The sequence below is a fragment of the Elgaria multicarinata genome, chromosome 1 (genome assembly GCF_023053635.1).
Source record: "Elgaria multicarinata webbii isolate HBS135686 ecotype San Diego chromosome 1, rElgMul1.1.pri, whole genome shotgun sequence".
Taxonomy (NCBI): Eukaryota; Metazoa; Chordata; class Lepidosauria; order Squamata; family Anguidae; genus Elgaria; species Elgaria multicarinata.
Genome location: NC_086171.1, coordinates 87812522 through 87839639, shown reverse-complemented (window position 1 = coordinate 87839639; position 27118 = coordinate 87812522). Strand labels below are relative to the sequence as shown.

At 42.0% G+C, this 27118-nt stretch overlaps 1 protein-coding gene across 1 annotated transcript in view; it reads left to right on the top strand.

The window, feature by feature from the left end:
* UBA6 (ubiquitin like modifier activating enzyme 6) overlaps nt 1–27118 on the top strand; it is a 79326-nt gene that overhangs the window by 22404 nt on the left and 29804 nt on the right. The window contains exons 8-18 of the mRNA XM_063131403.1: nt 2374–2496; nt 3624–3747; nt 7531–7634; nt 10011–10073; nt 12272–12348; nt 14078–14144; nt 16316–16459; nt 19593–19660; nt 21020–21098; nt 22884–22964; nt 24746–24823. Of these exons, the coding sequence (XP_062987473.1) occupies nt 2374–2496; nt 3624–3747; nt 7531–7634; nt 10011–10073; nt 12272–12348; nt 14078–14144; nt 16316–16459; nt 19593–19660; nt 21020–21098; nt 22884–22964; nt 24746–24823 (1008 nt within the window). The remainder of the gene's footprint in view (nt 1–2373; nt 2497–3623; nt 3748–7530; nt 7635–10010; nt 10074–12271; nt 12349–14077; nt 14145–16315; nt 16460–19592; nt 19661–21019; nt 21099–22883; nt 22965–24745; nt 24824–27118) is intronic.

Genomic DNA, 27118 nt, shown 5'->3' with positions numbered 1-27118 from the left:
GAGCTCAGGGCAGTACACCTGAGTCTAAAAGCATTCTCACGCCATCTGCAACATTCTCATGTCCTAGTCAGACCGGACAACACAACAACACGAGCCCACATAACACGTCAAGGGGGTTCCAAATCCCTCTCCTTACACCTGGAGGCCCAGAGCATGCTATTATGGGCCGAACAGAACTTAGCCTCCATATCAGCCCAACACATCAAAGGGACCCTGAACCATACAGCAGACTATCTGAGTCGGCAACAAATAGACCCAGGGGAATGGAGCCTACATCCAGCAGTCTTCCAGAGAATCATACACCATTTCGGCCCACTAACACTGGACCTGTTTGCATCCAGGCAAAACCACAAGCTGCCAAGATTTCTCTCCAGATTCCAGTCTTACGGAGCCGAAGGGATAGATGCACTATATATCAACTGGCCGAAAGAGATGCTCTATGCATTCCCTCCAATCCCCCTCTTAGCCAGAGTTCTACAAAAAAAATCAGAAATGAACAAGCCACTGTAGTCCTAGTAGCCCCCTTCTGGCCCCGACGCCCCTGGTTCTCCGAGATTCTAGCCCTAGCAGTGCAAGGTCCATGGTTCCTGCCCCAGATCTCAGATCTCTTGTCTCAGGGACCAGTACTGCACCCAGACCCAAATTGGCTCAAACTAGCCGCCTGGCTGCTGAGAGGTCCATCTACTTAACTCTGGGTTATTCTGAAGATGTCATATCCACCCTGCTGGCATCCCGCAAGGACTCCACCACCAGAATTTACGAAACAACCTGGAAGTCCTTCTGCAGGTGGAGTGAAAGGGAGAAGCTTATTCCACAGGCAACAGGTGTCAAGGAACTCCTAGCCTTTCTCCAACAAGGCCTTCAGATGGGTTTAAAACCAGGTACCCTGCGCAGGCAAACGTCAGCCCTGTCATCAGTCCTTTCCAGGCCTGGTAGGCAGCCACTAAGTTCACACCCTCACATCAAAAGATTCCTCCGTGGAGCCGCACTCAAGAGTCCTCCCATTGTCCATAGGTTTCCTTCCTGGAGCCTACATGTTGTACTTTCTGCATTGACTAAACCTCCCTTTGAACCAATTGCCTCTATCCCACTACGCATTTTGTCACAAAAAGTTCTTTTCCTTGTGGCCATAACATCTGCTCGCAGAATCTCAGAGTTATCTGCCATCTCAATCAGAAAGGGCCTCATCACCTTCCATAAGGATTCTGTCGTCCTTCGAACAGACCCGACCTTTATCCCTAAGGTCAACACGCTATTCCATAGGTCACAGGAGCTTATTCTGCCATCTTTCTGTCCTAACCCTTCTCATCCACAGGAGAAGGCCTGGCACAAGCTGGATGTCCGCAGAGCCATTAAAGTTTACTTAAAAAGGACAGAGTCCTTTCGAAAATCTGATTCACTGTTTGTTTCCTTTCGCCCTGTGGCTATGGGCAAGAAGGTTACCAGATCTACCCTAGCTAGGTGGTTAAAAGCATGTATTCTTTTGGCCTATGAGGCCTCATGCCTCCCCAAGCCATTAGGAGTCACAGCTCACTCCACTAGAGCAGCAGCCACATCAGCCGCCTTAAGTACTAATGCCCCTCTGGCAGAAATCTGCAAGGCGGCCACCTGGACAAGTCCTAATTCCTTCATAAGACATTACAAAATAGACACATATGCCTCAGCGGATGCCTCCTTTGGCAGGAGAGTCCTCCAGCAGGTTGTAGGACTACAATAGACTCGGCTTAAGATTTTCCCACCCAGATAAGGGGTTTTTAGCTTTTGCATATCCCATTGTGGGATGCCTTCCTCACACCAACCTGGAGAACGGAACATTGGTACTTACCGAGAAGGTTCCTTCTGGGTTGGTGTGCGGAAGGCATCCCAACCACACCCTGAAACACCACCGAGTCTATCAGGCCACTTGTCTCTGCATTTAGCCGGCCAGACCTTTTCCTAAGGATCCTCAAAGTTTGTACTCTCAGATTGATTTCTAAGTACTTACTAATAAGTTATCTGTTCCTCTGTGGTTCTTCCTTACCTATGATACAAAGAGATGCTTCCTTTCTCAATTTCCGAGCTTTGGCCATGGACGGAACTGGCTAGGAGGAGCTTCAGACCAATAGAGGGCTTAAAACTCAGTCATGTGAGTCCCTGCTTTTCCTGGGCGATAGGGGGAGTTAACCCATTGTGGGATGCCTTCCGCACACCAACCCAGAAGGAACCTTCTCGGTAAGTACCAATGTTCCGTTCTATCATACATCTACACTGTGCTGGATCAGTAAAGGGCATTACCTAATTTTTTGTCACTTCACTAGAACTGGCAGCAAATCTTTGGTCCAGACTTGTGTGAAATCTAGTTAAGTGTTCTTTGCCTTTCCTTTTTTTTAATAGTTTATAAGTGCGGATGTGCATGGAATATGGGCCCGTCTGTTTTGTGATTTTGGTGATGAATTTGAAGTCTTGGATACCACAGGAGAGGAACCAAAGGAAATCTTCATTTCTAACATATCTCAGGTGAGAACAAAGATGCACAGTACTAAGCCTTGATGATTTTGTGTTGATAATTAATAACATTGTTTAAATATTAATTTAGCTTAAGCCTCTGCCTTCAAATTTGAGAGTGCATGTGTGTTTTTAAACCCACAAATCTAGAGCAAATTGATAGGATGATTAAATACAAATGATGAACCTATATACTGCATGATACTTATATAAAATCAATATTGGGTGTCATTGTATGTTGTCCCCACCCTCCCGAAATGTGTTTTAGCGTTGGTAGATTTACATTTATTTAGCAGAAATAGTATAACAGTATACAGAATAGAAATGTGGCACAGTTCCTGCCCCGAGTGTATACAGCCAGGATTAGATGGACAGGGCAGAGGAAAGGAAAGGGTGTGTGTGTGGGGGGGCTGGTAAGGCGATTCAGAAAGGTATAAGAGAAGGATTAACAGAAAAGGTAATGCCAGAATAGTTTTGAAAATGTTTGCCAGTCTTGTCATTTTGTCTAGGGTACCTAACACAGCAACGATTTTAAAATGTTTTTGCATAACTTAATTTTTGCCACTTTTGCAAAATAATGACGTGTTCTACTAAATAGCACAACTACGAATGTCAAAATTCTGTGTGTTACGAACTGATTGTAGAGACTAATTATTCTCTTTCACTATCCCATTTCATTGTGGTCCGATTTATGCTTGAATTGTGTTTGTTACTGAGAAATTATATCTGCTTGGACATTACTTATGCTATGGTAATACTTTAATCAGCTTCCCAGGTTGGTAGGTGGGATTGTGAAGCTGGCCTGATCACTTAACCAATGTCTCCCTGGGTGCTATTGGGGCTGGTGTTTGCATGTTGCTCTACAATCCTTCCAGTCTGATGTGTAGTCCTAGGCTCACAAGTTAATTTGGGGCAGTGATCGTGCTTCAGCTATAATGATCTTCATTTGGCCCATGTGTTGGTTGGCATGGCCGTATGTTTTGTGTTGCCTAGTTCTGGGAAGACTGGAGTGAAGTTGAGGATAGGTGGAGATTACGGCAGATATGTATGTAAAAATGTAAGAATTAGAATGATCTTGTGGATATTCAGTTCTCCACCCCACCCCACCCCACCCTAATTTTTGGTGGTTTCAATTTCAGTCCAGTCCTGGTATTGTCACTTGCCTTGAGAACAATCCCCATAAGCTTGAAACGGGACAGTTCGTAACTTTCCGGGAAATTAATGGAATGTCGTGTTTAAATGGATCCACGCATCAGATAACTGGTAAGCCACATTTGTATCGTTTCCCAAGTTATGTAAAAATATTGCTTTATAAATGGATAGAAATGCATTTTCCTTTCATGTTGTTCTGTTTTGTTTCCTGTCCTCTATTTCCAGTTCATTACAACACTTAACATTCACCATTGCTCCACATCTTGGAGACTATTTGTAATCTTCTCAATTAGAAAAGACAGAAAATCTGTGAATTTTAAGGCCTGAGAAATGGATATTGGTTGACATCAATTTGAAAGTGCAAGAACTGGGATAAAAACATGATTGGCGCTGTTCACGCCAGAAATTGCCCATGGGGCTGTCTCAATTGTCATTTATAAAAACATATTGTTGCCCTTCACGGGTGCAAGATTTACTTGAAAGTGTTTGAAGCCGAAGGATGGGTTATGTTAGTGAGTTAGGAGAGCAGTAAACAAAATGCTTCAATAAATAGTTCACTTTGGGCAACAACATGCCCTTTCTTTTTACATACCATTCATAGATATCCTAAAAAAAAAAAGTACAGTCTTGCAATTTATTCATCCAACCAGCCCCGCTACATGACAAGCAATCGAGATCACGTTCTCTCTCTTGTTTGACAAAGCTTTGATATTATCTGTCTGTTTGTAAACTGCAGCCTCATTTTTAAATACTTTGCACTGAACCCTGTTTGCTGAGGAGGCAGGTTTAAAGTTTCCATGATTCCTACAGACTTGGGAAACACCATTTCTGCAGGCTCCAAAGCCCTACCTGCTGTCCAATCAAACAGGTTTATCAAATGGCTTCTGTTGTTTCAGCTTCTAAAGAGGTCTTATCTTTTATTAATTCAGAGGGGATTCTAGAGGTTTGGAATACCAGAAGGGATTTTTGTGGAAATGAGACACACTTGTTAGAGTTTTAACCACTAATAAATTAATATCTCATGGCTGGCAACCTAAAAGGACATTTAAATGTGTTGAACAGCTGTCTGAACATTGTCCCAGTACGGGAACTTTATAAGGAAGAATTTACAAAACTATGGACTTGGGTATAAGCCTTAGATTCTATTTACAGTTATTTTTTCAAACTTATACTGGGGGAGGGTAGCAATAAGATGTGAAATGGGCAAAGATAGTACCTCTTGAAGAAGTTATGTGATTGTTTTAAATAAAAAGAGCAAAGCATTTAATTTTCCAGAAGTTTGAGAGATATGTAATTGTAACACTTTGGCTTAATGTTTAGAGGCATTAAGTGTACTCCTGGGGTGAAGTATCAAATGTTCCAGAGGTACACTAGGATGTATGGTTAAGTTTACATTGGGATGCGGAATTAGATTTTACTTCAAAACTGTCAGCTTCCCCCAAAATCAGGGAAATCAGTCTCAAAAACACCGAATCTGTTTGAAACAGAGATATTAAACTTAGTGTATGAACTTTGTCAGATGGTGAAAAAAACATGTCTAGTTTGCTCTGTTTGGCATTTGATAGCAAGGAATGAACAGCTGCATTGTTAGGTCTAGGGTGCTTTTTAACTTCAGCCCTGCTCTTAGCCAACTTAGATTCATTAGAAATACTTACTGGGTGTGTTTGGATGACCACTTTAGTCCATGGGGTGTGAATAGTCCACTCTATGCATAAATATTTGTGTGCTGTACTTGGGCGACATGGAAATAGTGCTCTGTGGAGTGGAGTAGAGTAGTCACACTCCGTTGAGTTGTTGTCTCTTCCCCCCCCTCCGCCCTCCTCACCTTATTAAGGCGTCACTATTCCATGGGGAGGGGCATGGGGAGAGGAGAGACGCAGAATCATGTGGCGACGACGGTGGAGGCGGTGCATGGCTCCCTCCTCCTGTCAGGCGGTACGATGCCACTGCCGCTGCTTTTTTCTTTGGCAATGGCGCATCTTTCGCAGTGGCTGTTGCTGGAGAAGGAAGTGGCAGTGGAGGCATTGCACCTCCTGGCAGGAGGAGGGATCCATGCGCCATCGCTCCAGTGGGCACATCACCTCCCCTTCATAGACTCATAGAATAGCAGAGTTGGAAGGGGCCTATAAGGCCATCGAGTCCAACCCCCCGCTCAATGCAGGAATTCACCTCAAAGCATACCTGAGAGATGGATCGCAGGGCGGGGGCAAGGGACATGCACATGTACATTGATGGTGCTATATAAATAAATAATAAAATCGTTGTCGTCATCATCCCTGGGGACCCAGGCCCCTCGACCGGTGGCGCTCCACCCAGGGACAGCATGTGCTCATTCTAGGAAGCGCATGGGGAGCCCCTGATCGCTCTCCCCACCAAGGGACAGTATGATAGGCGGCTGCCCAAGCACTTCTCAGGACAGGATTATTTTCCCAGCAGATAGAGGTGTACTGGGCAAGAGTGCCTGCCACTCTTGCCTTGTGACTCTGTAAACACAGGAAATAATCCACGGACCCCACCACACAACACAATAAGCAGCGGTTGTGCAGATAAAGAACTCTGCACACTGCTGGTTATCTCCATTGGTTATTTGTGGAAAATAACTAACCGTGGCATGGTTTACGTGGCTCAGAGGATGGCAACAAGGGAGAGGGCCTTCTCAGTGGTGGCCCCCCGACCGTGGAATGATCTTCCTGATGAGGCTCGCCTGGCACCAACACTGTTATCTTTTCGGTGCCAGGTCAAGACTTTTTTCCCAGGCATTTTAACAGCATTTAACAACGTTAAGTTTGTTTTTAATGGACCCCAGAATTGTTGTTTTTAAATAGATACTGTTGTTTTTATACTGTTTTTATGTTTTTTTAATTTTTGTATACTTTTAATGTTTACTATTTTTAATTGTTGTAAACCACCCAGAGAGCTTCGGTTGTGGTGCGGTATATAAATGTAATAAAATAAATAAATAAATAAATTTACCCCTGACAGACGACACGTTAGTCAACGGAGGACTATTTAAGGAACGGTTGCTTAAATAGTCCACCATTGACTGACAGGTTGTCTGAACTGAGCCACCGAATCCTGAGTTCCTAAACTGCTTTTATTTTTATTTTCCATTTTATTTTATTTTCCATTTCGTAAATAGAGGATGACTAAATATAGTATACAGAAAAAGGACCGTGCACTTAATGTTCCTCCTCCCTATTGGAATTTCTCTTACTAAGTGGTGGTGGGGGGAACACTGCAATAAAAAGAGAAGGAAACCAGCCAGGTTGAGGGTGCACCATTTTGCATTGCTGCTGTTTTGATCCGGTTGAGCTTCTATATTGTATTTTATATTATGGTTTTATACTGTTGTTTTATACTTTGAATGTTTTTAATTTTTGTGAACCGCCCAGAGAGCTCCGGCTATTGGGCGGTATAGAAATGTAATAAATAAATAAATAAATAAATAAATAAAATTGATTAATCTCCCCTACCAAAGCAATGGCCTCATCAGGCGAAGGAAATGTCCTGTTGCCAATCCAACCCCACCACTGCTGCTGCGTCTTGTGTCACCTGAACTAGCAAGGGTGATTTGTTGGGTTGGTTAACAAACCACCCTACAACTGTACAATAGGCTATGGGTTCTGGCTGGTTTGTGAACCCAACAAGTCACCCTCACCAGGTTTAGATGACATGAGAAGGTCTGGCGAAGGTCATTTTTGCAGATCAGCCAGCACATGACCACAGGGTGGTTAATAAGTCGCCATGGCCCTGTGATCATGCGAATCAGGCCATTGAATAAAATCAAAAGGTTTTTTCTGGTCTTTTCTTATGTATGTTTTCGCTTAACTCGTTCCAGTAATTTTTAACTTTTTCTCCCCCCACACCCTGCCTGACTCCCTCTCTCTCTTTCAGTGATATCACCATATTCTTTTGGTATTGGAAATACTGCAGAGATGGAACCTTACCTACATGGTGGCATAGCTGTCCAAATAAAGACACCTAAAATATTTCATTTTGTAAGTTTCCTGTTTTAAAAAACTGTTAGCAGTGTTAAAACTTCTAGAATCTGTTGAAGCTTAGGTCAGAGTTTTGACTTGATGAATAAAATCTGTTTTACCTTCGCCTCATATAAAGTAGCTAGATAACATGCTTGTCAAAGGGCAAGGCTGGCCATAATTGCGCCTGCCACACTGGCCATAGTGAGTGTCTTCATAGGTGGAGTCCTTCATAGTGCTGGGTAGAGGGGGAAGGAGGATCGCCTGTACTGTTGTGCTGTACTTTGGTGGAGCTTGGAGTGCCTGAGAAGTGTGGTGCAGTTGCAGGGGCAATGCTGCGCTGCAACGCCTGACACTGTGCTGAGCTTGGAGGTGTTTGAAGCACTTTGATTTAATGCATGGATGTATAAATTTCCACATAGCTTTTTGCTCAGAGCAGCTATAAAGCAAGCACAGGATTAGGAACAGCCCTCTGTCCTCTCATTTGTTTGCACTCTGTAAGAGCTCTTCGCACCTTAAAAACTGAGTGCAACATGCGAGGGGCAGCTCCAAATGACTTTAAAGTTTTCCTGGCAACATCAGAGATTGAAAACACTCTTGCCTTTTTTTGCCTTTCGTGATTTAATACGCTGCCACTTTTGGTAGGAAAGAAAACCCCTGACACAGCAAGCCTTTTGAGGACGAGAAGCTTGCAATTCTTATTTGGGAGGGGCAGGTAGCACTGAACAGAGAAGGAGGCTACCATGAATATATACTGCAAGCTTCTCATCCTCAAAAGACCTGCTATATTAAGACAAAAGTTTTGTGTCCTATAAAACATGAGTGTATATTAATCTGGAAGGGCAGCAGAGACACAGTAGCTGGGTTCACATGATCACAGGGATGGAAGAACCCATCGTTGGTTCTTCCCCCGCCCCCGTGTGTGCTGGTTGCATGAACGCAGTTTACGTAATTACCTGTGATGTAGCATGGGTTGCTGTGTTGTCCGAACGCAGTGCAGCGGGTGGGAGGGGGTGTCACTTCACATCCGTCGTACAACCTCTACTGCAAGTCATGGTTCAGATGACATGGCAACCCATGCATCATGGGTAATTATATAAATTGTGATCACATGCAAGAGTGGGGAAAGAATCAATGATGGGTTCTTTCACCCCACCCCACCCCACAATCGTGCAAACCCAGTCAATTAAAATCCAGTAACAGTAGAGCCTTTATACTCTTCTCATTTAAAAGACCTCACCTTAAGAGTCGGACAGGATTTTGGAGATTTTGACAGAAGAGCTATAAAAAAAGGTAGAAAAGAGGGTAGAATAGAATAACAACTGGGTGAGCCAAGTTGTGACATCATAATGTTGTCAGACAACAGGATTGCAACTGCAAAGTTTTCAGCTGACTTAAAAACACTTTTTAATGGATATCTATAACAGCTACAGCATCCCCCCCCCCCCCGGTAGCTGTTGATTAATTGTTGACAAAACGCTAATTCTGAAATTTTAGGAGAAATTCCTGTTGGTAGGAAATGGGTAACCAATGCTTTGGCTATTTATGATGGCTAGTCAAAATTTGTAGACCACTGTATGAATCAAAGGTCTCAGTGAGAACAATCTTGCCCAGCCTCATGTCAGGTCTACTCATCAGGTCCCATATTTTAAGCGTTGTAACTTGGATCATGGCATATTGCAAATTGATCAGGAATGGATGAGATGTGCTTTTCTAAGTACTTATCAGCGCAGATGGGGGCAGAATACATTGTGTGGTGGAGTTATTTAGATTGAACGAAAGCATATTGTAGGGTTTTTATTTACACTTTTAAGTACAATGCAAACTGTTCTTACATATATTCCTATCATGTATTCAAATGCCTGTCATTGTTGGGCAAAGTGGTGGTACGGGAAGGGAAGACTGATAGTCCTGGAGAGCAGGTTGCAAATCCCCATGGGATTTTTGTCAGTAGAACTTGAGCCACTCTGTGTTGGGTACAGCTTTTGTTTTGACACCCACCCACCCCACTGCAGCATGAACTTCAAGTGAAGTACTTCACCTTTTTCCATAGGTGTGAATGGTACCTTGTGGAGAGTAAAAGGGTGCATCAATTGTGACAGGTCCCTTGCTCATAGAAAGCTTTGTATCTGCGGTGGGGAAGATTTTTGCCTCCTACAGCAGCATTGCCCATTGGAATTTTTTTAGTTAGTCCCAAGCGAACTATTGTGACTCCAATGTCTTCTTTAGTGCGCAGATTCCCCATTTCCAGTTGAGTCTGCTGTTGTGCCTTGCTAAAGTAATTGCAAGCTAATCCTGTTCAGAAGTGCAACATTCTAATGCAGCTTGCTTGTATGTTCGTTCCTTAATTCTATTTCTTAGAAAGTGCATGCAAATAAAAATATTTTTCCCTTCTAGGAACAGCTGGGGAAGCAGTTGATTAACCCAACATGCCTCATTGCAGACTTCAGCAAACCTGAGGTTATTTTTTTAATTTTAAAAGATAATTATAGCTTTATTTTTTTAAAAAAATGATTATTTATTTATTTAATATTAATACTCCTATATCGCTTAATATAATACAACCCCTAAGTGGTTTACATATAACAATATTAAAATCACAACTTAAAATACACTATTAAAAACTAGTTCAGCTACAGTAATGCAAAAGGACTAAAATGGACCATGATGATGATAATATTATGTTTATTTCTTACCTGCCTCTCCCTCCGGATCGAGGCGGGGAACAACATAGAATACAAAAGTATTATAAAATACATAAAACTGATTAAAACATTTAAAATCAATACATTGTCAAAATAGCAATAATGATGATTAATTTTGATTGAATACATGCCTAAAAGCCTGCTTCTAGTCCATTTGTATTTTTCCTTTCCCTCAGCGGGGGACAACGTGATACGTGTGGGGTTCCCAGGCAATCTATCCAAGTACTGGCCAGGCATGTGCCTGCTTAGCTTCACAGGAGCATGTATGTCGGGCATTTTCAAACCAATGTCTGGAACTTGGATTTAAGTGTTTCTACGACTAGATTTGGTATTATCATGAGAGAGAGGCCTGGTTCGGATAGACATGAGCTGTGGGCCTGCCTGCATTATCCCTTCTTGGCTTGCTGTTAATTAACGACAGTTTCCCTTTACATCCAAACTGGTAAATTATACTTACTAAATTCAGAACAAATCAGGATCTGAAACCATAGTTTGAACTTGGCTTCAGATCTCGGTTTCTTCTAAACTTGATAACCATGATTTCCCAGTTTGGATGTAATGAAAAATTATGATTAATTAATCCAGGAAGTTGTCATAGTATACCAAAAACAGAGGAGTGAAAGTGTGGTGCTGATTGGAATGTCCCTGGTCTCTTCATTCTATCTTTTAAGACTCCCTCCAAGAAGGGGCCTTCTTTTCCCCTGTATATAACTCAGAGGGTGTCCTGGAACCCACCTCCTAGCGCTTTTTCTGCCTCCCTACTAAGAAAGAAAAGCCCTCCTTGCTCCTTTCCTTTTAGGGCTAGGATGTTCGATCCCTCATCAGCATCCTATTGTTGCTGCATAAATTCCCTTCCCCAAGGGTCTCTGCAACAGTGTTTTCTTTCCAGCCACCCTAAATCAGTTTTTAAATACAACTGGCTGAAAGCAAGTATGCAGGTTGGGAAGAAGGAGCCCCCGCAAAGACACGACCTCCCACTGGCTCTGCTGCAGCCTAGGGCATGTCTAGATGAGGGGGGTAGAGGGGTATGACCTCGCGATTTTATGATCACAAGATCGTCCCCCTCATCTACACGCGTGCACGGCGTCCCAGGAGAAAGAGGACGTCGCGCCTGCTATTTTGGTGGTTTTTTTAATCAAAAAAGCGTAGGAGCGCTCCTATGCAAAAAGTAAGTTTTTCTTTAAAAAACAAAACAAAAAAACTCCCGCTCCCTCCACCCCACCCCCAAATGAGCACAGAGCTCCTGAGGAGCCCTGTGCCCGGGTCCCGGGTCCTTGCGGTTACTTGCAAGGAGTCAGGACGAAAACGGGACAGGTGCCCACAAGTCCCACAGTCTCGGGCCGAGCCCGAGACCACAGGGAAACCCGGAATTAAACTGTAGGGCCATATCCTGGGGCACGGGAGGGATCATCCCCCCCCTGCCCCCAGGATCCCCTGTGCATCATGTGGATGCACAGGGATGATCCCAGGGTTATCGGCTGGTCTAGACACTCAGAAGGTGGCTGGAGCAGGTGCATAAGAGGTTGGGCTAAGCCGAGCTGCCGCTTCCTCTGCACATCATGTGCTGGTAAAGCGACTAAAAAAGTCCAATTCCTTTCATGTTTCCCAACAGGTGGGATTTTCTTCTTGTGCTGTCCTACCCAGAACTGCAATTTGCAGTATGTTTTGCCCTCAGACTACTAGTGTCCAGACAATATGGGCTTTAAACTAGTGTTAAAGATTAATACATTGTGACATAAAACTTTTCTAGACTAGAGCTAATTTTGTCAGATGTGTGAACACCAAAAATACCACGTCATGCATCTGATGAAGTGGGTTCTAGTCCATAAAAGCTTTTGCCGCAATAAATATGTTATTTTAAGGTGCCCCAAGATTCCTGTTTTTGCTACAACAGGCTGTGTGTGATTGCTTGGTGTATCGTACTGATCATTCACTGTTTCCCTCTCTTTACAGGCACCTCTGCAGACTCATATTGCCATGCTTGCCTTGAATCAGTTTCAGGAGAATTTTGCTCGTATGCCAAACATTGGGTAACGCATCTGTATCAAAAGCTGCATAAATGTTACAGTTAGTGGGTGCAATGTAAATACTGTTAGAGGTAAACAGATTGGTATCAATAGCAGTTGATGTTGGGCTCATTCGGTCATTCAATTAATAATAGTATAATAATAGACAAATCAATTAAACAGCAATACAATCAGGCAGACCCTAGATTAGAAATGTCGGAGAATAGATTAAAATGAGTTTGGATTTCTATGAATCTGACTTGTGAATTCTTCAGGGGACTGGCGTTTTGCGAGTTGTGCTGACTTGCGGACTGTTTTTTTTACTTTCCGGAATTGTTGACAAATTTAGTTGTACAAAAATACCAAATTTGCTGGCAACCACAGATGTAACAGATTTAACAAAATCCATACATCTCTACCCTGGATCCCTGCTGGATGTAACTAGCTGCAATAAGAAGCTATATTTTTCAATAAAACGGTTGCCATACAGGAATAAATGTTCATTATTTAATTTCTATCAAACGTTTCTGCTTTGGCCTTTATCAGTGGCAATTTGTACAAGTGCTGAAACATAGCTATAGAATATTAGTGCTATGGATGGAATTCCCAGATTGCAAGAGAAATCCAGGAGGTGGTATTATCCTCCAAGTTCAGGACATTTGGTGTCAGTGTGTCCTGTCTATATAAAAAAAATGTTCCCCCTTTTTCAAGGATTGCCAGATTAGATGGTTGTTCTATATAGAATATTGCCTCCCACACACACACAGTTGTAACTGACTTTGTAACCTTGTTCTTGTGGCCTTTGCCAAATCTGAGGGAGGTCCAGCCTCATAGGAAATGGTTTTAGCTCTGTTTTCCCAGTGCCAGTATATTACCCAGTGTTGAATGACTGTTCAGAGCGTGTTCAGAGGAGGGCAACCAGGATGATCAGGGGTCTGAAAACAAAGCCCTATGAAGAGAGACTGAAAGAACTGGGCATGTTTTGCCTGGAGAAGAGAAGATGGAGGGGAGACATGAGAGCACTCTTCAAATACTTGAAAGGTTGTCACACAGAGGAGGGCCAGGATCTCTTCTCAATCCTCCCAGAGTGCAGGACACGGAATAACGGGCTCAAGTTACAGGAAGCCAGATTCCAGCTGGACATCAGGAAAAACTTCCTGACTGTTAGAGCAGTACGACAATGGAATCAGTTACCTAGGGAGGTTGTGGGCTCTCTTCCACACTAGAGGCCTTCAAGAGGTAGCTGGACAAGCATCTGTCAGGGATGCTTTAGGGTGGATTCCTGCATTGAGCAGGGGATTGGACTCGATGGCCTTGTAGGCCCCTTCCAACTCTGCTATTCTATGATTCTATGACTTCCTATGTATAAGAACAGAAATGCATGATGAAAGAATTTTAATTTCTAATGCTTGAATTTTTTGCTTTCAGTTTATTAAATTCCTGATTTTCAGTTTAAAATAGCAAGATTTAAATGTGTATTCAGCAAGATGCTCAAATAAGCAATATTTCTTGAACCTTTTCTTTAAAAAGAAAATAAATTTCCAAATTCCATTGCACACAATTAAAAAAATAGGTTTCTGAGTACCAAGTTGTTTGCCTCATGCCTGGTGCAAATGACCAGTCAAGTACTTGTGGTTCTGATAAAAGTTGGTACCAGACCTAGTTTCCATTCATACTTTAGTGCTGCATTTAAAGTATACATTTGTTTTCAGAGCAGTATTAAGATTTCGTATTCTTTCTGTTTGGGTTCTAGGTGCCTTCAGGATGCTGAGGAAATGCTGAAGATCGCACTGTCCGTAAGCAAAACATTGGAAGGCAAAGTAAGTAGCTCTTTGTTAACTCAGTTGTGATTTTAGTAATTTAATGCCTGTATTATAATAGAGTGCAGCTAAATCTAGGAATTGAGCATCATGAGAGAATAATTCTGCCTTGTAGGCTACACTGCTTTCTATTTCTTCTAGAGATTTATATCTTCATACTTTGTGATGCACCTTGATGCCTTCTCCTGTGTCTGCCAGAAATTCTGATTCATAGAGATTGAATGGACACTGTTATTCAGCTCCTTTAAGAATGTATACAGGTTTTCATAGTTCCTTCAACTTAGCTGCTATTCAGTGAACATTCAATATTGCTATCCTAGTTTTGCATCCAATTGTGTTGTTCTGCCAGCAGGAGGGAACTGCTGGTGGATTGGATTTCCTCTTTCTCCTATGTAGTCCCTTGTACCCCCCAACCCACCCACCCCAAATCTGCTCTGGAGGGTCTTCCAACATCTGGAGCAGATTGGGGGCTCGTGTGGGGGGCTGCAGAGAAGAGGAAAGAATGGGGAAGTCCTGCCGCAAACAACCAAGTCCTGTTGTCCAAGAGGACTTCTGCTTGTGCAAGGGTTGGATCCAAGCCCCTAAGTGCATAATGCTTAAACTCAGTACATAACTATTGAGTAGTTGTACTTCAAATAGATATGTAATCTAAACATGTTCTTTTTACATCATAGCAATGAGTGTCTCCGGCAATTTTAAACAGTTTGGAAGGATTAAAAGGGTTTTAATCTTGTGGTGACAATATTAATGTATGCAAATATTATTTATTTATTTATTTATTACATTTTTATACCGCCCAATAGCCGAAGCTCTCTGGGCGGTTCACAAAAATTAAAACCACAGTAAAACACCCAACAGGTTAAAACACAATTACGAAATACAGTATAAAAAGCGCAACCAGGATAAAACCACACAGCAAAGTTGATATAAGATTAAAATACAGAGTTAAAACAGTAAAATTTAAATTTAAGTTAAAATTAAGTGTTAAAATACTGAGTGAATAAAAAGGTCTTCAGCTGGCGACGAAAGCAGTACAGCGTAGGCGCCAGGCGGACCTCTCTGGGGAGCTCGTTCCACAACCGGGGTGCCACAGCGGAGAGTAATGTAGATTCAGTGAAATTTTCCTACTAGTTTTGTTTTGCTTTTGTTATTTATTTATTTATTGCATTTCTGTATTGCCCAATAGCTGAAGGCCTTGTGCTAACATTTCCCACACAGGAGAGAACAGAGGGAACTGCTGGGTCAGTTGATTGAAAGCTCTTGGGAAGAGGCATTACTTGTATGAACGGGTGCTTCCACCCAAGGGAACTACATGTGGTTACTGGGATTTGCACAGGTGTGGCAATACTTCCAAAAACTGCAGTTTTGCTCTGTGTTAATGTGCACACCAAACCCATGCTGTGATTCCACCCAGAATATCTGTAAAAGCCTTGGAGCCTTTGGAAAAAAAACTGGTTAAACTTTTCTTCTGGTAACAGCTCGGTTACAGCTCTGAACATTTCAGCAAAGGCAAAAGCTTACTCCGGTTTGCCATGTTCTCAGTGTAGCATGCCATGCTAGAGGGTTATTCTTAGGCTCCAGCTTAATAGTTTCTAGGGCTGCAGTAGTTCCTTCATGAAGTGAAGAGGCCATTTGCCAATTTGTGGCTACAGTTGTAAAATGGATAGAAACCAAGGGCTGAATTTGAATGGGCAGTGAACCCGTATGCATTTGTGTTCTGTTGCCCATTTATGTCCACCAGTTTAAATAATGAGAAGTTACTTAGAATCATAGAATCATAGAACAGTAGAATTGGAAGAGGCCTACAAGGCCATCGAGTCCAACTCCCTGCTCAATGCAGGAATCTACCCTACAGCATACTTGATAGATGGTTGTCCAGCTGCCTCTTGAATGCCTCTAGTGTGGGAGAGCCCACAACCTCCTTAGGTAACTGGTTCCATTGTCGTACTGCTTTAACAGTCAGGAAGTTTTTCCTGATGTCCAGCCGGAATCTGACTTCCTGTAACTTGAACCCATTATTCCGTGTCCTGCACTCTGGGAGGATCGAGAAGAGATCTTGGCCCTCCTCCGTGTGACAACCTTTCAAGTATTTGAAGAGTGCTATCATGTGCTATCAAGAATTTAACTATACTAATATCTGGAGATAATTCTTATTTTGTTTTAAATTGCAGCCTCAAGTTAATGAAGATATTGTGAAATGGCTATCAAGGATGGCTCGGGCCTCTTTTGCACCCCTCACAGCAGCACTTGGTGGTGTTGCCAGTCAAGAAGTCTTGAAAGCAGTGACAGGAAAGTTTTCTCCCCTGCAACAGTGGGTCAGTATTTTGTGTGTTTGTGTTTTCGATTATGTTACATGCATAACATAATGTTACATGTTTTCAATTATGTTACATGAGAATGCTGTGTGAGCACTGGCTGCATTCAGATGGTCCTCCAAGCTTTTTGCTTAATTATTTCTTTTCCCCTCTCCCCTTCTTGTTTCCTCTTTGTGCACAGGTCTTAATTCATTACTTCAGTTTTAAGCAAACCATCGCTTGCTGGTATGTCCAATCTGGCAGACTGTGGGATGAGTAAGGCTTCTAAACCAGGCCTGCAAGCTTCCAGTCATGGTTTGGAGGGCTTGCTCAAACCATAGTTTACTGGTTCAGACAAAACAAGAGGTAATGAATTAAACATGTGTTTGAGAGGAGGAGGGATGGAGAGGGGGGTAGCGTGCAAGCACAGCACTTGATCCTCCAAACCACCGTTTGAAGGGTCATCTGTGGCCAACAAATTGTTTGAAATGTGGGCTCACAGTTCTTTTATCTGAATTGTAGAGTCATGTGTCTGAGAAATTACACAGTTAACTTTCATTGTTTATAAATGATTGGATTACCTAAATGCTTTCACTAAGCACGTGAAATTCTCTGTTTTGATTGAAAACTCTCTCTACGTCTAGGGTGGGCAATCAGGGCCACAACTCCCATCAGCCCTGGCCAGTGTAGCCAGTGGTGAGGGATGATGGGAGTTGTAGGGTCCCACCCCTCATTGCTCACCCGTCCTCTAGAAAAAGATACACTGACATTCCACTCCCTCACCCTCAGTGCAAAAGCCGGGTTGCAGTTAAACCTCCAAAAAACCAAGATTATGGCAACCAGCTTGATTGATAACTGGCAAATAGAGGGAGAAAATGTGGAGGCAGTGACAGACTTTGTATTTTTGGGCGCAAAGATTACTGCAGACGCTGACTGCAGCCAGGAAATCAGAAGACGTTTACTTCTTGGGAGGAGAGCAATGACAAATCTTGATAAAATACTTAAGAGCAGAGACACCACACTGACAACAAAGGTCCGCATAGTTAAAGCAATGGTATTCCCCGTAGTAACCTATGGCTGCGAGAGCTGGACCATAAGGAAGGCTGAGCGAAGGAAGATAGATGCTTTTGAACTGTGGTGTTGGAGGAAAATTCTGAGAGTGCCTTGGACTGCAAGAAGAGCAAACCAGTCCATACTCCAGGAAATAAAGCCAGACTGCTCACTTGAGGGAATGGTATTAAAGGCAAGACTGAAGTACTTTGGCCACATAATGAGAAGACAGGATACCCTGGAGAAGAGGCTGATGCTAGGGAAAGTGGAAGGCAAAAGGAAGAGGGGCTGACCAAGGGCAAGATGGATGGATGATGTTCTGGAGGTGACGGACTTGACCTTGGGGGAGCTAGGGGTGGCGACAGCCGACAGAAAGCTCTGGCGTGGGCTGGTCCATGAAGTCACGAAGAGTCGGAAGCGACTGAACGAATAAACACCACTACCACTGGCCTTACAGTGGTGACACTAGGAAGGATGCCTATGTGGCCTTATAAATGTCTTTCAGCTATAAGATAGGATGTAATATTATTACATCCTATCTTACAGCTGAAAGACATTGTTCCTAAGTGTCTTGTCTGGACATAGAAATTCATAGTAAGGTGCTGTTTGCATGCAACAACAACCCATTGCTTTAAAAACTGATAGGTTGTCAGGGATAAGCAGGTGCACTGCCTGCAGCATGCCCATGTCTTCTGCTTTTACTCAACAACCTATGAATGTTTCCTGCTGAGCGTGATGTCTGAACCCAGAGCAATTAACCCAACAGCAAACCCAACAAGCTCCTAAACAATCCAGTGGGCTAGATTCAGATGTTACCTAGAGTCTGTCATGGGTTACTGAGAGGTGTGTGTGGTGCAGGAGTCTCTCTCACTTGTACATGACAACCCATCACTTTTTAAACTGATGGTTTGTTGTTACGTGCGAACCAGGTCTATAAAAAACAGGAAACATTTGTGTGTGGGGGAATCATCTTCAGCTGAGAAATAGCAAATTATAAGGCTCAGTATGATAGTGTAGCATGCTGTAGATTAGCAGATTTTTTTGTTGCACGAATACTGGAAGGTTTTGAAGTAAGCAAGAGCGGATTCCACATGTTACCGATAATGACATAATTGATAGAGAGAGATAATGAGAGTTCTGGACTTACCCTGTTTCTGTATGCTTCCCCACCTTAAAAAAGCCACCTGCTTGTAGTAAATCAACACAGCAGGAAAAAGATTTAGTGTAGCTTGTGTTCCTAACATGTTAGTCTGAGACATGCAGGGAGTTTTTTTAGGTGGAGGAAGCATTCACAAATATGACAATCCCCCCTCAGCTTTAGTCTGAAGTGGTGCAGTCTAGAAAGCTACACCCCCAGTGTATCATCTTATTCTAATAATAATTGTTTCAGTTTATATTTATTTATTGCATTTGTATACCGCCCCATAGCTGAAGCTCTCTGGGCTGTTCACATATACTACAATTCAGTATAGAATTTATTGTCATATACAGTGTATATACTACAGTGCAATGCAGAAAAGGGCAACTAAAATTATCAAGGGGCTGGAGGAACTCCTCTACAAGGAAAACTTACAACATTTAGCTTAGAAAGAAATTGACTTACAGGAGAGATCATTTGATGCCCAGGTTGTTCATGGTGCGGAGAAAGTGGACTTTCTGATAATACTAGAACCTGGGGTTTTCCTGTGAAACTGGAAGTGTTTCTTGGAAGCGTGGCGTTCACTACCATAAAGTGTAGCGATGGCCACCAATTGGGATGGCTTTAAAATGGGATTGGACAAATTCCTGGAGAAGGATTTCAATGGCTACTAGTCTCGATGGCTGTATGCTGCCTCCAGTATCAGGCAGTCTGTCTGTGTACAACAGTTGCTGGGGATCATAGGTAGGAGGGTGCTGTTGCACTCATGTCCTGCTTGTGGGCTTCTCAGGGGAACCTGATTGGCTGCTGTGTGAACAGAATGCTGGACAAGATGGATCCTTGCTCTGATCCAGCATGGCTCCTCTTAAGTTCTTGTGTACAATAAAAGTATATATTCTTATTTTGAGTGTAGTTTAAACCTTTTAAAACACGATGCATGTTGAATTTATTTGTTTCCTTCTCTAGTTGTATATTGATGCATTAGAATTGGTCACGTTTCTAGAAAATGCCACTGTTGAAGAATTCCTTCCAAGGTAAAGATTTTTTTTTTAAATAGTACCCTAAACTTACTTGTATTTATTTAACATTTATATCCCACCTTTTCTTGAAGGAACTCGGTGTTTGTGTGTGTGTGTGCACACATGGTTCCTTCTCTTTATCCTCCCAACAGCTTCATAGGCTCAGGCTGAGAGATCGAGGCTAGCCCACGGTCACACAGTGATCTTCATGGTTGAGTAGGGATTGGAACTCTGGTTCCCCAAGGCTTGGTCCGATGCTCTTTACTATGCCACAATGTCTGAAGGCACGTGGTGTGATTTTAAAAAGATTTTTAACATTAAAAGTGAACTAATTGTGTTTTTACTTTTTAACCCATCAAAGCAAGACCCGTGCAGAGAAGTCAACCATTTCCAGAGAGGGTAGCCGTGCTAATTTATTCATAGCAAAAAATGAAAAAGTGTATTCTGGCACCTAAAAGACAAACACACTTATTGTGGCATAACCTTTCATGGACTAGAGCGAACGTCATCAAATGCATGAAGCTTTACTCTCCCTTAGTAGCTGTGTGTGATATAAACTATATGTGGAAAAAACATGTAACATTGAAGACGACACAGGCATATGCTGGGGAAATGTTAGCATTTTTTCTAGGGCTGGGCAACCTTTCAGAGTCCAGCTCTACGTTCCCTCTTGGGAAAAGTGGCCAGCAGCCCCATTCCACTGGTGACAGGTGGGATCTTAGCCAAAACTGGTTGGGAATACCCTTTCCCCTTCCTCTCTCCGACTTTTTATTTCTTTCCACTCCATTCTCACATTCATTCCATTCCATATTTCCCTCTCTCCCTCCCCCAACCCCATCTCAGAATGCAGAGATGTGAGGTTTAAATCTCCCCTTCTTGTATGCTGAGATCCCAGCACAGCTCTGCTCCATCCTTTTTTTCACTGCCAATCAGCTGGGCAAGCAGGGAAGCAAATGATTTAGATGGGGTCAATGACGCATGGGGATGACTCTACCCGTGCCCCATCCCCATCTTCCCTACTTAAACTGCACTCCTGCCTGCCCAGTTTGGCGAGCATGATTGTTCTGGGGAGGACGGTGTGTGGGGAGATTCACTCTGCGCATAGCTTTCCCCAGCACAGTTACACACTCTCAGGCCTGCTAAGCAGCTGAGGAGCATCAACTTTGGGAGGGGGGAGTTTTGGACAGGAGTTTGGTCAGGTCCATCTGCAGCAGGCTGCATGGAAGGCCCCCGAGGACCACATGAGCCACAGGTTGCCCACATGTGTCTTATACTGTAATAATTGAGTACACAAGATGGTAAGTAATTCTGAAACTATTTTTTATCTTCCTGCCATTGTCATCTTCTCCACCATCCCAAATCTGTCTGCAACAGGGGAGATAGATATGATGCTTTGAGAGCCTGCATTGGAGACCGATTGTGCCAGAAGCTGCACAGTCTGAACGTTTTCTTAGTAAGTATGGTTTGTTGGAGCATGTTACAATTTTATAAATCTTAGAATGCTGAGTTCTAAACGACCTCTGTTGTGTAGTCAGTACTGTACTGCATTCTATTGGAGTTATAAAATCTAATGGACAAATCTTTTAGAAATTACTACAGTGTACTTTAATTGGAATCTTGATTCTCCCTTTTCCTAAAAACTTGGAGCATAGCGGGGTAAAATAGGTGCAAAATATTCAGTTAAAGATGGATCCTAGTGAAGTCTTATATGAATCAATGTTCTGTACAGTTTTTGATACATTTGAATGCAGTACTCCTTACCTTCAGATCCTGGACGTAGTTACAGTCTGCCTTTTAAGGTATTTTCCGTCTTTCATTTCACACTTTAAAGGCTGTCAAAAATTTCCATCCTCTAGATAAGATTTAACATATCAATATATCTTTGGGGTCCCAACATTTGTTTGTTTGTTTGTTTATTTATTTATTTATTTATTTATTAGAGTTATATTCCGGTGACCATATTCAAAAATATCTGTAATCAGTTGATAACATAGTGAAATATGTTAATATTTGTTATGATATACATTAAAATACATAATAACTATTTGGTTCCCCTCGAACTCAGTACATGGAGAAAAATCAAATCTAATGAAAGATTTAGCTTAACTAAAGGTGTACAGAGGCTTTTAAGTGTAATTTTGTTAAATTTAACAACTAGAGATTTCCTTGGGCGTTAACTAAACTTTGAGTGGGTTACTTTTAACTATAGTTGTCTCTTAATCCTGTCACACAACCAGGATAAAACCGAGCAGCAATTCAGAAATTAATACAGATTTAAATACAGGTTTAAAACAGAAAAGTTAAAAATTAAGTTGATAAACTATTAAAATACTGAGAGAATAAAAAGGTCATCACCTGGTATGTAAAAAAGGATAATGTAGGTGCCAGGCAAACCTCTAGCAAACTTACTCCACAGCTGGGGTACCACAGCAGAGAAGGCCCTCCTCCTGATAGCCACCTGCATCACTTCCTTTGGCAGGGGCTCACGGGGAAGGACCCCTGGGGATGATTTTATGGTCTGGGCAGGTACATATAGGAGGAGGCATTCCTTCAGATAGCCTGGCCCCAAGCCATTTAATGATCACATACATCTGTACTGGAGAAGGAAATCTGCCAGGTAACTTGGTCCCAAGCTTATCCAGGTTTTATACGCCAAGAACAAAATTTTGTATTTGGCTCAGTAGCTAATATGTAACCAGTGCAGGGCTTCAACACCATTGTAATATGTGCATGGCCAGGTGTCCACTCAGTGTCATGGCTGCCGCATTCCGCAGCAGCTGCAGCTTCCGGACCAAGCGTAAGGATAGCCTCACATAAAGCATGTAATGGTAATTTAAATGTGAGGTTACCAGAGCATGGTCTGCAGTGGCCAGGCTATAACTATATACTTGCAACGCTATCTAGAACAGGCAAATGCCCTAATTCCTATACCTGGGAACCATCCACCCATTGATTCTCTGTCTTGTCAGGATTCACTCTCTGTTGACCCACATCCAACCCATCACTGCATCCAGGCACCGATTCAGAACATGCACAGCCTCTCCTGATTCAGATGTTACTAAGAAACAGAGCCCCAAATCTTGCCCCAAAATTCCTAATGACCACCCCCAGTGGCTTCATATAGATATTAAATAGGATTTAGATAAAACAGATTTAGAGGTTGGAAGCATAACTAAAACTTGAGCTACATAAGAGTTGGAAATGTTGATCTATCTATCATGTTGTTTTAATCTTGTAGGTTGGTTGTGGTGCAATAGGCTGTGAAATGTTAAAAAATTTTGCACTCCTTGGAGTCGGCAGTGGCCAAGAAAAAGGCATGGTAGGTTTTTTTTATTCAGTACTGATTTCAGTTCCTCTTACTGGTTGGGTTTGGATGATCATCAGAGAAAAAGAAGCCACCATGGCTGCTGCTTCCCACCCTGCGCATTCCGCTTGCCTGCCTGCCCGGCATTTCCCTAATTTCCTGCTGTTGTCTGAACCCGGTGAGGTGTGTGGCAGGCTTCAAAACCACCCCGTAACACCTACAACATGCCATGGGTTTGTGAGGTGGTTTGGAAGCCACCCTTGATGCTCACCTTGCTGGTTTTGGATGACACAACAACACATGCTGCGGCACGGGTAATTAGGGAAATGGCAAGCCAATTGATTGTCTGAACCTGGCCACTATGTTTGCATGGGTGTTTTCCCATGACCTTCTTAACAGCCAGTCAGATGTGCCTTGGTTGCAGTAGAACTTGGAGGGGAAGCTCCAGCACCTTGTTTTCTATTTGTAATAGATGAGCCCTGCTCTTTTGGTTAAAATCCATCTTCCAACAATTGTCAGAGATTCTTCTGATGACATTGGCCGAGGAGGGCTCAGACTCATGGATGCATAGAATGCAAGGGGTTGTAATGAATCTGGGATTTTCAGTGCCCTTTCTCTTATCCCAGGGGCATGATAAAGCTAAAACCCTGCTATTGCAAAGATTAAAGCATATAGAGATGCAGTCTCAGTCAGAGGAGCTTAAGTCCTGTAAAACTAACCCTTTCTATAATTCTTTCACGCCATTTTATTTATCTCTACCAAGTTATCTGGTAGATATACCCAACATTAAATTGAGGATAATCTTTACACAGGCAAGACTAAATGTTCTCCCTTTAGCAGTTCAGCTAGGACGATATAAGAGATTACCAATTAAAGTTAGAGTATATGGATGTAACACAGTCTCTATCGAAGACTTAATTCAAGTTTTGCTTGAATGTCCTATGTATAACGATCTTAGAAATACATACATTTCTCCTTTGCTAAAATCGCTGAAGGGCTCCTCATCACATGCTAAAGTTTGTCATTTGTTATCAGATGCAAAAAAAATGTTTCTTTTAGAGTGTCGAAATGTTTAGCTAAGTCTATGCAGATACGTTCTACACAATGCATGAAGGGTTTGGGTAGTGACCCCTTTTATGATGCTCAATTATTTTTATTGTAAACTGTTCTCTTTTATAACATGTGTATAGTGGCTAACTGCTTGTAACACAATAAATTGACTGACTGACTGACTTAGAATAGATGGTGGTTTAGGACTATACAGTTCATGTTACATCAATTTCCATTTCCATTTTGAAATTTAACATTTTTGAACACTTATAGGGTGTCTTGGATTGTATGCTTACCTCATTTCAGGTTTCTAGGTGTGGGTCATACCTGTGTGGGTCAGTTGGTCAGTCCCTATCAAGTATCTTTAAAGTGTAAAAACAAGCCTAAATTCATGCCATTGTATAGTTTCATTAGTTGGAAAAAGGTATGATTTTGAATCTGATTCTGGTCAGGGAAGACTACTCAAACCGCCCAGAGTGTTGTAAACCGCCCAGAGAGCTTCGGCTGTGGGGCGGTATATAAATGTAATTAAATAAATAAATAAGATAGGAAGACTTGCACAGTTTAGGATGGAGGGATGTAATACACAGTACTCTGGGAATATTCTGAATTAAGTTTAAGAGTTATGTGTGGGTGACCAGACTGAGGATTTTAAGGGCTGATTGTGACTGTGAAAACCATTATAGTTTTGTCAACTATAACTATGACTTATAACTTCATCTATCTATTTGTCCAACCTACTATAGGTTACAATTACAGATCCTGACTTAATAGAAAAATCAAACTTAAATAGGCAGTTTCTCTTTCGGCCACATCATATACAGGTAAGTTGGAGGAATAACCAAAAAAAATTTATATATTTCTGGGTTTTTCAGAAAATGGCAAATGTGATGGTAGAATGAACTTGTTAAGACCGAGATGGGGAACATTTGGCCCTCCAGATGTTGGATTCCAACTCCCATCAGTCCCAGCCAGCGTGGTCAATGCACAAAGATAATGACAGTTGTAGTCCAATGACATAGGTCCCTAACTCTGCTTTAAGAGCTATTTTAATGTAACTGGAAAGTTGAATCTCCATGTAATTAACTCTAGGGCAAATGCTTCCATTTTGTTGTTGAAGCTGTGGTTAACTTCAGGCCTATATTCATAGCTCAGTGGTAGAACAGTGCTAGGCATGCGGAAGGTTCCAGATTTAACCATTGGTTTCTTTAGTTAAAAGGATCTTGGGTAATATGGTTGGGAAAGGCCTGTGTCTGAAGCCTTACGAATCCAAATAGATAAAAATATGACTGCTAGGCCACAGTCACTGAAGCTGGAGTTTTATACCGAAACATTTCACATTTTAAAATCTGTTTATATATGTGTATGTTTTTTTAAAAAATAAGCTATAAGTTTTAAAATTTTAGAATTTTAAAATTTGTTAAATCTATAAAAAATTATAAACTGGATGCACTACTAGTGGTGGATGTGCTACTAGCAGTCATTTGTTTTGCATTTGGAGTGCTGTGTCATGCACATCTCAGCGCCTGCATAGTCTGTAAATAAAGTGATTAGTTTTATTTATATTTTAAAGGTTTCTATAAAAACACACACCAAAATATATGTGAATGATTAGAAATGCCTCACAAAAATTCCAAATACACACACACACACACACACACACGTAAGCAACATTTGGAATAGAAATCTGAAACTTAAAATCTAACATTCAAAGGAGAAAAAGCAGGGGAGACAAACTTTTTTTAACAAGCAACTCTCCCTGTGGGAAAATACCTTTGCCTGTTGTTGTTGTTATTATAATAATACCCTATTTCTTCGATTCTAAGACACAGTTTTTTCCCCATATAAACATCTCTAAAAATGGGGTGTGTCTTAGAATCGCGGGTGCGATTATTATTTCTTAGAATCAAAGCTTTTTTTCTGTTGGTGGTACTGAAATTAGTGTGCATCTTACAATCGATGGCATCTTACAATCGAAGAAATACGGTATATTCTGTATCTCATCTTTTCCCCAATACTGGGACTCAAGGGGGCTTTACAAAATTAAAACATATATAATTACAACATATAAATAGAAATATCCAAAGTTAAAATACTAATACAGACAGCCAACTTACCAATTAGTAAACTCCACTTTTTACCACATATTAGAACTCATGGCATAAAAAAAACTACAGCTTGTTTTCATCCATAAAGCCGGCCAAGCAAAACAGAGATAGAATAGCTTATCGCTTGGTGTGTTGGTCTGTCTATTTTGGGCTGTAGAATTGGGTATCATCAGGATATTGGTGACTGTTATGATCCAAATCTCTGGATTGCTTCTCCCAGCGCTTTTATGTAGATGTTAAACAGTATGGGGGACAAGATGGATTCCTGCAGAATCCCATAAGCAAAAAACAAAAACCCAAACTGTGGAGATGAGCATCAGCCTCCCAATAGCACCTTCTGGAATCTACCCTTCAGGAATGATCAAAAGCTGCCTCATAGACTCATCCCTGTCAGATCCAGAAGGATACCTTGGTTATTTAACCTTGGTTCAGGTTATTTGAAAGACTGTATTCTCCCTTATGAGCCTGCCCGTGCTTTGAGATCTTCTGGAGAAGCCCTCCTTTCAGTCCCGCCATCTTCACAGGCGTGCTTGGTGGGAACATGGGAGAGGGCCTTCTCAGTGGCTGCTCCAGTGCTTTGGAAACTCTCTTTCCGGGGAAGCTAGGCTGGCTCCCTCCTTGATGGGCTTTTGGAAGCAGGCTAAAACTTTTTTGTTCCAGCAGGCCTTTGGAGAATAATCTGGCCCTCCATCTATGTTAATGTCTTATAATTTTGTTGTGTATTTTAAACATTTATGGTTTTGTTCCCCCCCCCCCCTGTATGTTTTAAACTTTGTGAGGCCGCCTTGAGGCCCAGCATTGGGCAAAAGGCGGGATACAAATAAATATAATAATGATAATAATAATAATAATGAAAAATTATTGAAAAACCACAGAACCAACAGGAATGCCTTCCTTCTGCATAGTTCCTGGTGTAACTTATCAACCAGAGTGACCAATACACTGTCCAGCTAGATGGATCAGTCGTCTTTATTCAGTATAAGCATTTGTGTATATGAGCGATTTCTGCCC